The sequence below is a fragment of the Nymphaea colorata genome, unplaced genomic scaffold (genome assembly GCF_008831285.2).
Source record: "Nymphaea colorata isolate Beijing-Zhang1983 unplaced genomic scaffold, ASM883128v2 scaffold0588, whole genome shotgun sequence".
Taxonomy (NCBI): Eukaryota; Viridiplantae; Streptophyta; class Magnoliopsida; order Nymphaeales; family Nymphaeaceae; genus Nymphaea; species Nymphaea colorata.
The window spans coordinates 25,790-35,412 of record NW_022205094.1 but is presented as its reverse complement, the minus strand read 5'-3'; the positions used below and the strand labels follow the sequence as shown (position 1 = coordinate 35,412).

Here is a 9,623-nt window from a genome sequence, read left to right as displayed (position 1 = left end):
GCGTTCGTTGATGAGGCGATTGAGTCCCATGCGATGGCTATATACTGCAGTCGGGCATACTAACATATCAATTCCGAGAGTATGAACCTCACCGTCAGCAACCTCTCCAACGAACTCGCCAAGAACAACTCCGTATACATCTCCGCCACCCTCGCCAAGGACCCCTCCAGGACGGTCAACGTCCGCATCAGCTCCAAGATCCTCAAGTGCACCTTCCTCACAGAGTTGGATCGCAATACCATCGCCATGAGCAAAAATTTAAGAGAATTCGTGGGGACGTAGGTGGGCAAGACCGTCAGGGTGGAGCCGCTCACCGGCTAGTTCGAGGAGGAGACTGCGCTTTCCTTCCTCTAGCTGGACTGAACCAGGTCACTCCAAATTGACGAGCAAGGTCAAGGTGGAGGATTACACGGTCATCGAGATGCTGCGCACTCGCGAGAGGGGAAGCTTCTTCAATATGGGAGAAGTGAAATACGTGCCCATCGAGGCAGTCATCTTCAGTGTGAAAGTGGTCAAGTGCATGGCTCTCCTCACCGGAGATAACGACAAGAAGAGAGATAACGCCTTTGGAAGGTTGCTCGGAGAGACGCAAGTGCAATGAAAGTACCATAGGGCAGCCTGATTTCTCTTTCGCAATCGGCTACAATGAGACCAATATCTTCCGTCCTGATTTCACCATCGAGGCCATGGGGATCGGCGGGCTCGATGAGGAGCTTTTCAACATCTTCCGACGCACCTTTGCCTCGCGAAGATACTCAACGGCCACCCTCAAGCGATTCGGAATCAAGCATGTGAAAGGCATTCTGCTCTATGGCCGCCGGGAACGGGCAAGACTCTGATTGCTCGGCAGCTAGCCAAGGCCTTGAACGTAAAGGATCTGAAGATCGTCAACGGTCCTTAGATATTCTCCAAGTTCGTGGGCGAATCCGAATAGAACATCCGGAAGCTGTTCGCTGAGGCGCGTGCGGACGAGAAGAAGCTGGGGGATAAGAGTCCCCTCCACATCATCGTGTTCGACGAGATCGACGCAATCTGCAAGCAGAGGGGCGCCAACGGCGGCGTGGGCGCGCAGGTGAGCGACCAGGTGGTCAACCAGCTGCTGACCAACATCGACGGCGTGGAGGCGCTCAACAACATCGTGGTCATCGGCATGACCAACCGGAAGGACCTGCTCGACGAAGCCATACTCAGGCCGGCAGGTTCGAAGTCCACGTAGAAGTCCATTTGCCCAACACGCAGGAAGGAACAGATTTTGCGCATTCACACTGCAGATCTACGCAAGAATGGCCTGCTAGGTCTGATTGCCAGATAGAGGACTGGCGAGATTGACGAAGAATTTCACTGGAGCCGAGATAGAAGCCTTGGTCAAATGCGCATCTTCGCATTCCATCAGCAGGACAACAAACATCTTAGACTTCGGGAAGGAGCTGATCATCGATGAGTCGCTCTGCGGGTGGAGAGGCAGGACTTCTTGAAGGCGCTGCAGGAGGTAAGGCCGCAGTTCGGAGTGGATGAGGAGAAGTTCGGAGCTTACTTCAGGGAAAAAGTGATCAACTACGGGCCCAGCTTCGATCGCATCATGAGCAGCCTCCAAGAGACGGCTCTGTTCGGCGAATCGGTCGGCAATCCCAAACGCAGCGTCCTCCTCCACGGTCGCCCAGGCACCGGCAAGACCCTTCTCGGCATCAACTTCTGCAGGCTAGCCAACTTCACCTATCTCAAGATCATTTCTCCTGAAAACTTGGTGGGCATGACCGAGGGCGAGAAGATTCGCAACATCTCCAAGGTGTTCGAGGACGCCTACAGGACCACCTCTGCATGCGTGCTCATCGACGACCTGGAAAGACTCATCGAATTTTCACCCATCGGACGCAGGTTTAGCAACGCAGTCCTGCAGACGCTTCTTCTATTGCTTTAGAAAGCTCCACCCAAGGAGACATGCAGATTGTTGGTTTTGGCTACCTCTTCAGCCTTTACCACCTGCAGCAACTGGATCTGACCGACCGTTTCGCCATCAAGTACTGATAAAACACATAGAATCTAAGTTCCCCTGCTGGGAAGGGATGAAATCGCACTCATGCTGAAGGAAAAATACGGAGTGGCTTAGACATCGCAAAAGGGTGGGATCGATGGCCGATGGAGCGAGCATCAGGCAATTGCTGGAGCTGGCTGACCTGGTGGACAACAAGGGGTCTTTGGCGGATGGTAGAAATACTGGTAGAACTTGATGAGCGTGAAGGAGTAGGAGGAGATAGAGGAGTTGTCGTGATGGGATTACCGTATGATGGATGGATAGGAGGTATAGAGTATGATGAAAATAAGTATGTGGCATCACCATGCGAACGGACGGTGGTTTTTCTTCTTTCCCTTGCTTTGGCTCATGAACTTGACCGCCTCGTCGCGCTCGACCGCCGACACTTTGTGCCGATCCAGTATCTCCAGCTGCTGGAGGTCGTTCAGTACTCTCATTTTATAGTTGGGTTAGTGGGCGGCGGGGTTATCGAAGAGATCCAGATGGCGCATGGAGGTCAGTGATTTCAGGTTGCTGATGATGGCGTCGAGGTCTCTGAGTTAGTTATCGTAGAGGACGAGGGTCTCTATGTGTCTCAGGACTGAAAAGATGCCGTCGATGGTGCGCAGTTTGTTGTTCTGTAGAAGAGATGTTTGATGCGGAAATTTTTCTAAAGTCCGACCAAGGAGGTAGTCTGTTGTCGTTGAGCCACAGGTTTCGAGATTGGGGAAGTGGGCGAAGTTGACGAGGAGGGTGGCTTGCGACTGCCCAGGTGGATTTCGGTGGTCTACTTTGCCTCCTTGGAGTTTTTGATTGGGATGACGTCCCAGGGATTCGCCTGCACCTACTACTGCTTTGGCTGGTGCTTGCTCAGCAGGGTGCTCATCGTTTGGTCCATAAGGAGTTATAATTTTATTTATTTATTAATCGATGTGATGCTATGAATGTGAATGAAGATCACGCCTAGCAGGTGGGTTCTCTTGTTCCGCTTTCCTCCTCTCCTCTTCTTCAGCTCTCTTCTTCTCCTCCTCCTGCGCTCGCCACTTATCCTCAGCATGCTTGAAGGCTCTCAGTTTGACGCTCTTGGAGATCTGGACCTTGTTCACCCTCTTCAATCGCAAATTTGCGTTTATTGTGTCGAACAGTAGAACTCGTTTTTGATGATTAAAGGATTCTCTATGTGGTCGATAAGTTACGTGAGTATATGATCTCTTTGAGGTTGGGCAATTACTTGGTCTTTAGGACCTATTCAAATTTTTAAATCAAATTCTCGCGGATGTTGAGGTAGTTCAGTGCTCATAGGCTGGGAAGGCTAGTCGAATGCCACGATCTAACTATCTTCATTTCTACCACGTTTTTCCTGAGGTGGAGAACCTTGAGCGCCGGCGCGTCCAGTCCGCAAGCGATTTTATCTTATTTTCGGCCAAGTAAATCTAATTCAGTTCTGGCAGATTCGACAGCCCCTGCAAGCTGGCAATTTTATTCCTCCTCATTCGATTTTTTCAGCTTGGGATGCCCTCCGAAGGCCTCCAGTTCTAGATCTTGTTCTCGATGAGGCTGAGCTCGGTGAGGTTGGGCACGTTGAGCGGCAGAAGCTCGGCCACTTTGTTGAAGTTGAGGTTGAGGATGCGCAGGGCCCGCCATCCCTACTCTATCGCGAACGCCTTGAAGTCCTTCACGTTGTTCTTTTAGAGGTTCAGCACAGCCAGACTGCCCAGGGTTGCCACTATCTTAGGGATACTGTACGTGGGAAACGTCAGCGATGGAGTTGTTAGAAAGATCGATCTGCTCCAGGTATTTGAATTCCTTGAAAAGAGGCGAGAGGACGTCGAGGGATTTGGACTAAGTGGATGCGGGGGTACATTGAGGTCGAGACGGGTATACTGGTAGCCAGCGTAGTCGTAGGTGAGTTTGAAATCATGCAGATTTTTATTGATGAGTTCGTTGTAGTCCACCTTTTGCTTGTTGTCCTTCTCCTTGCCCTCCTTCTTCTTCATTTAAGTTATAAATATATCATCTCATATCATGGAAGCCTCATTCGTGGACCGTCGGCATCTCTTCGAGCGAGACGGAATTGTGGGAGTTTGGATGGGGATTCGCTTAGGTTCTGCCATCTTGTGTAGAAACTGAGCAAGAGGCCGACCAGGAGAAGACCAAGAGACAGATGATGGTAAAATCGTCGATCTTGAAATGGATTGCTCGGAATTTTAAAGAAATGTTTAGGTTTTGCCCGTTTAGATGTTCTTGATGTTGCGTGGGTGTCGTTGGCTTGGATATCCACTTGTGCTTGCTCTCCAGCTTGTAAATCCAATTCCTTTGATCTATTTGCCACCATTACTATCAATGCATCCTTTTCAAAGATTTCGACTTTATCATCAGTGTTGTTTCTTCTGTCTTGATTTCATACCTCATCTAAGTCCTCTTGAAAATGAGATAAAATCTTCAATCGCTTTCTAAATATCCTTTTTTATATCTTCTTCGGAGTCGCTGTGGAAGCTGGTCCCAACCTCAAAGGCAAAAGCCAGTGCTCCTTGGTCCAAGCCCAATCGATATACTTTATCATCAATTCCTTACCACTCCGTCAGCTATATAGTTCAAGCTTTCAATGCAGCTCGTCACCTTCCTGTTGCGCGTCTTGAACTCCTTTTGGATGGATTGATAGAATGGAAATAGAGGATGATCCTGCACTCTCAGACCAGTGTTGTCGGAAGCATAAGGATAAATCCACTCGTTACCGTATGAGTGGATATCAATGCCGATGAGATTTTGAACGATTGATAAGTTACTTGAAGACAAGAGCTTATTTTTAGGAGAATGGCCTTTGCCATGGTATTACTAGCTGCAGGGGTATTTAGATTACGGAATGATGCCAAAACTGGAAGGAAAATTGCGATTTATATCGACTCCTGGCAGTCCACTGGGGCATTGCATTCCATCTGTATTCATATTCTTGCGAATGTCTTTGGCTCTGCTTGCCTATTGGGTGTATAGTTGGTATCCATCCGCGTTGACGAAAGGAAAGAAGACGAAAACGCCATTTTCCAGAAAATAGTCTAGCTAATGTGAGCCGCCCTTATGGACGATGCTGGAAAACAGCTCTTCCATCAATTTGAGGGAATATGGCTCGCGGGCATGCATGTAGCTGTTGATCAGGATCGCACTTCGGTTGTGCAGCTAGCTGATTTCTCCGAATTTTATCTCTAAGTAATGGGTGGGAATACTTGTCAGGAAGTGGACAATTAAAGGATTCTATTGCACTGTCTTGCCCATCTCTACACTCCTGCCGTAGAGGGGCTTATTGAGTTTAAGTATGGCTTGCGAGAAGAAATCCTCCTGGGATGGCTTTGCAATTGTTACATGAGGAGTATGATGATCCACATATATATCAAAATTATAAGGATGGGTGGAAGCAAGCAGAAGACACCATATCATTAATTGGCAAAGTATGCATCAAAGTTGATATTTTGCCAACGTTCGCCATCAGTCCCTTGAATTCCTTGTGAAGCACATCCCCTTCACGAATTCCGCTAATCTTTCTCCTTAGGCTCGGTAGGTCAATTGGCAAATGCAATAATACTCTAGCAGTTTCTACAGGGCCACTTGCTGCACGGCTTCTTGGACTGCTCTCATTCCGTTGATTATCTATCTCAACGAAAGGATCAACCTGCGGTATGTGTCCTCGTTGATTCTCACTTTCCCCTCGGGGAGAATGTAATCTTTCTTCATCTAGGATAGGCACTTGTTGTCGTTCCATTTGAAAATACGTGTGAGGTGGTGGAGGTGATCGGACATGAGGGAATACAGCCTGTGCCCATCCTAGAGGAAGACAATGCTATTCCTTGCCAAGTAATTTACGAATTGGCACAAAACCACCTGCTCTCTCACCTTCCCGCCTAGTCCCACAATCAGTCCCTTCTCCATCTCAGCCAACGATTTCTCTGTTAGGAATGCAGAAAAATCGCAATCAACCAGCATGCTCTCTCCTTCATATCTACTCTCAGCAATCCCTTGACGATGCTCGTCACCTATGGCGCTATGAGTTAAAACCTGCTCCAGTCTACAGTCTTTTCCTTATAGTTTTTGACCAATTTATTGAGGTTGCTTCCCTACCATGGGTATTCTCCGCATATTAGATAATACACCATAACTCCAAGGGCGAAGGAGTCGCTCTTGGCTGAGTACATGTTGCGTTATAAGGTTTAGAGGGGCATGAAGAGCGGACTGCCGACTCGGAAGCCCTCCATTATGAGCGCGTTGGGCGAGGGGATGCGTTTGGCAAAACCGAAATCCCCGATTTTCCATTTCCCCTACTTTAGGAAGACGTTAGCGGGCTTGAGATCGCGGTGGACGATGTTCCTACTGGCGAGGAACTGGCATCCCTGGGCGAGTGATGGACGATGCTGCCCCACTACACTCCTTGTTTCCCTTGAGCGTAGCGCTCAAGCGTCCCGCCTTCGCAATACTCGGTGATGAGGTAACAGTGGTTGTTGGTGTGGAGCACTTCAATCAATTTGACGACGTGCGGATGTTCTAATCCCGCCATGACTTAAATTTATGTTCCTAAGAGGTAGGCCTTGGCGACTCCCATTTCCTTCACCTTGACGACCTTGATGGCGAACCATTCATCGGCCGGTCGTCTCTGATGCCCTTGTAGACCTTGCTGCTGAAGCCGCTGCCGATCATGTGTTCCAGTCTAAAGCTGTACCTGCCGATCCTTTTCTTTCCCTTGGTAGGAGTGACGGGCGGGGGCGGGGTATTTTTGCTGGGGGAATCCAGGGCGAGCAATTAGTGCTTAGGACTGATGGAGGTTTGAGGGGAGGCAGGTGACTGCGCTTTTGGCACGGGTTAGAAGCATTTTAATTCTAAAATTATCAAACATAATAAAATTAGCACGAAGTTCGAGAAAATATTCCGCATGTTTATTGGGTAATAAAGGAGAGAGATACGCGAGAGGAATTCGAAGGCTTTGAAGAGAAGGAAAAAACTAAGAAAAAGTACAGTTATTCATATTTTTGACTGATTTTAATTTCATTTCTTACTTTCTCCAAAAATCGTTAATTTCAAAAGGAATATAATCACAACATATGTAATAACAACCAAAATATGAATCTCGCAATAATCAATCCATCTCGCTTCCTACCAAGGCCATTTTTCCCTTTCCACTAAATTAACTCCGTTGAAATAAAAGTAAACAATCAATTCGCGAATATAGCATAGCAATACATTATAATCTCGATCCATAATGACCCAAAAAAAAATCAATAACTATCTCATACATCTCCAGGAAGTCTTGGGAAAGGGGTCCTTCGGAAGCGTAAAGAAACCAAGATTAAGGTGTACCGCGGAGAACAAGATGCACCAGGATGCCAGTCGCTGTCAAAGTGCTTGAAAAGCCATGAGTATATATACAGTTAAAAAGTCGACCGCGATTAGTACCTGAAGGCCGCCCTCTTCTCATAGATCAAAATTCTACAACTGCTGAAGTCCGAAAACGTGGTACGCGTCCACGATGTCATGGAGAGCAGTCACAACTATTACATCATTCAGGAAATCTGCGATTCGGACCTGCAGAAGTTGCTAGCCGATGATCCTCGCCTACCCGAACAGAGGGCGTTAGGGCTTCTCAAACAGATATGTAACGGTTTTCTCGCTCTCGTGAAAGAGGGTATTGTCCATCGGTAATGCTCAAGACATATGTAGGGACCTAAAACCTGCCAATTTGATGATGAGTAAAGGAGCAGTCAAGATCGGTGATTTTGGTTTCGCTAAGAAAAACGTATCAAATCGCATGAAGATCGTGACATCCGTGGGGACTCCTCTCTACATGTCGCCTCAGGTGCTGAAATCGGAACCGTATACAAGCAAATGTGATGTCTGGGCAACCGGATTCATCTTCTACTAGATGACCCATGGACGCACGCCATGGACAGCGCATTCTGAGTTTTAGCTGATCAAGAATATGAAACGAAGCCATTGATAATAGACCCTTCTCTTTCGGAGAATGCAAAGGACTTCTTGCTAAGAACGCTTGCGTTATCGGAGAATAATCGGCTCTCGTGGGATTAGGTTTCGTGCATCCTCTGTTCGGAGGGCTTTCCATCAATTCGCAGAGCAGAATCAAAAATTGAGAATAAGATGAAGGCGGTTATGTCGGAATTGCGTTTTCAGATCAACTCCAAGAACATTGACCTTGCTCGTCTCATCTAAAGCTTAGGCTTCCAAGGCGCTAAGACCTATAGTATAAGCAATTTGAACGGTTTATCAGGCACATCCATCCTGACCTCACTAGGCCGAGATTAAATTTTTCTTCGAGAAGATGGAGATTAATCCTGATGGGTCCATTTCCATAGAGTAGATTGCTGCTCAGATGGAGAAGCATCATATAAGTTTCAGCAAATTCACTCCTTAATTGCATGGCGAAGCTAGTGGCTACAGAGTGAAGAAAACCGAATCTGTCTAATGCTTCTAGGAGAAGAAATTGCCATCATAATTGGAAGTAAGGGTGAAGAAGTCATTCATAAAGCTATACCGCATACTCACTAGCAAAGGAATCACCTTATTTCGCACTTTTCAAGCTTTCGACCAAGACCATGCTGGTAATCTAACAATCGACTAGTTCTAAAGGATACTGATGAAGTTGGATGCTGGCTTCACCAGAGCCGAAGTGGAGGAAGTCTTTGACTTCGTTGATGCTGATAGTTCCAAGACGATTGAATTCTAGTAGTTGAGGAGCTTCTACTGCAAGATCAACGGCATTCCCTAAACGCTGGAAGATCCCAATTTCCATGCGTCTTCTTCCAAATCTCACAACTCCAACCATTAGCATTCCAGACATTCGACTAGAAGCACCATTCACATCACCACCACCATGATTCGAACTCATCGCACTCCCACCATCGTCAAAACATGTTCCACCCATAAGAAAGACACGATAATTCTCATCACCACGAGCATTCTGACCACCGCGAGCATGAAAACTCCAGCCATCATGAGCATAGGCAGTCCAAACATTAGCATTCAGGCCACCATGAGCATTCCCACCACTCGAAGCATCACGAGCATTCCCACCATTAGCATTCTCACAACTTACATAACAACCACAGTCCCCATGGTAATTGACGATCTTGTATCCATAATAACTATATCATTCATCATCATCACTCATAAATATCGTATAAAAGCCATCCTCCTTACGCGCCGAAAGATATCCCTTACAATTTTTGCTCCTTAAGTGAGATATATGACACTGCTTTTAGTGTGTCTTTGTGTTTTATCTTTATTTATTTGGTTGGATCTATCGGATAAGCCGTTCCTAGTATTATCTCCACTCCTTTCTCTCCTACTTTGTTGTCCTCGTTATAGAGATAAAACGAACACTCTTCCTCGTATGTTGATTTATTCCTAAAGACCATATAATTAGATGTAACAGTTGCCTGAACTTTTAGCTTGCCTGATGATTCATCTCCTTTATAGAATAGCTAAATTTCTTTTATTTTATTCTAGCTATCTATCATCTCTTTTAATCCTATTTTCCCCTCACCTATTACCCTATCTTTGGTGACTTCTTCATCCATCACCACAAAGGATAGCTCTTAAATCTGTTGCTAGGGTA

The 9,623-nt window shown here is 46.8% G+C and overlaps 1 protein-coding gene across 1 annotated transcript; it reads left to right on the top strand.

Annotated features, from left to right (window-relative positions):
• Nucleotides 1-686: 686 nt before the first annotated feature.
• On the top strand, nt 687-1,918 carry LOC116245229 (uncharacterized). The gene is made up of 4 exons (XM_031616888.1): nt 687-827; nt 935-1,199; nt 1,309-1,364; nt 1,466-1,918. The coding sequence occupies exons 1-4, from the start codon at nt 687-689 to the stop codon at nt 1,916-1,918; spliced, it is 915 nt and encodes a 304-aa protein (XP_031472748.1).
• The last annotated feature ends 7,705 nt before the right edge of the window (nt 1,919-9,623 follow it).

Excerpts from the sequence above, each read along its gene's own strand:
- LOC116245229 (XM_031616888.1), top strand. The coding sequence starts at position 687 with ATGGGGATCGGCGGGCTCGATGAGGAGCTTTTCAACATCTTCCGACGC. Across the intron at positions 828-934 it reads TCTATGGCCGCCGGGAACGG|AACATCCGGAAGCTGTTCGC; the intron begins GCAAGACTCTGA and ends GAATCCGAATAG. Across the intron at positions 1,200-1,308 it reads AGCCATACTCAGGCCGGCAG|ATAGAGGACTGGCGAGATTG; the intron begins GTTCGAAGTCCA and ends TCTGATTGCCAG.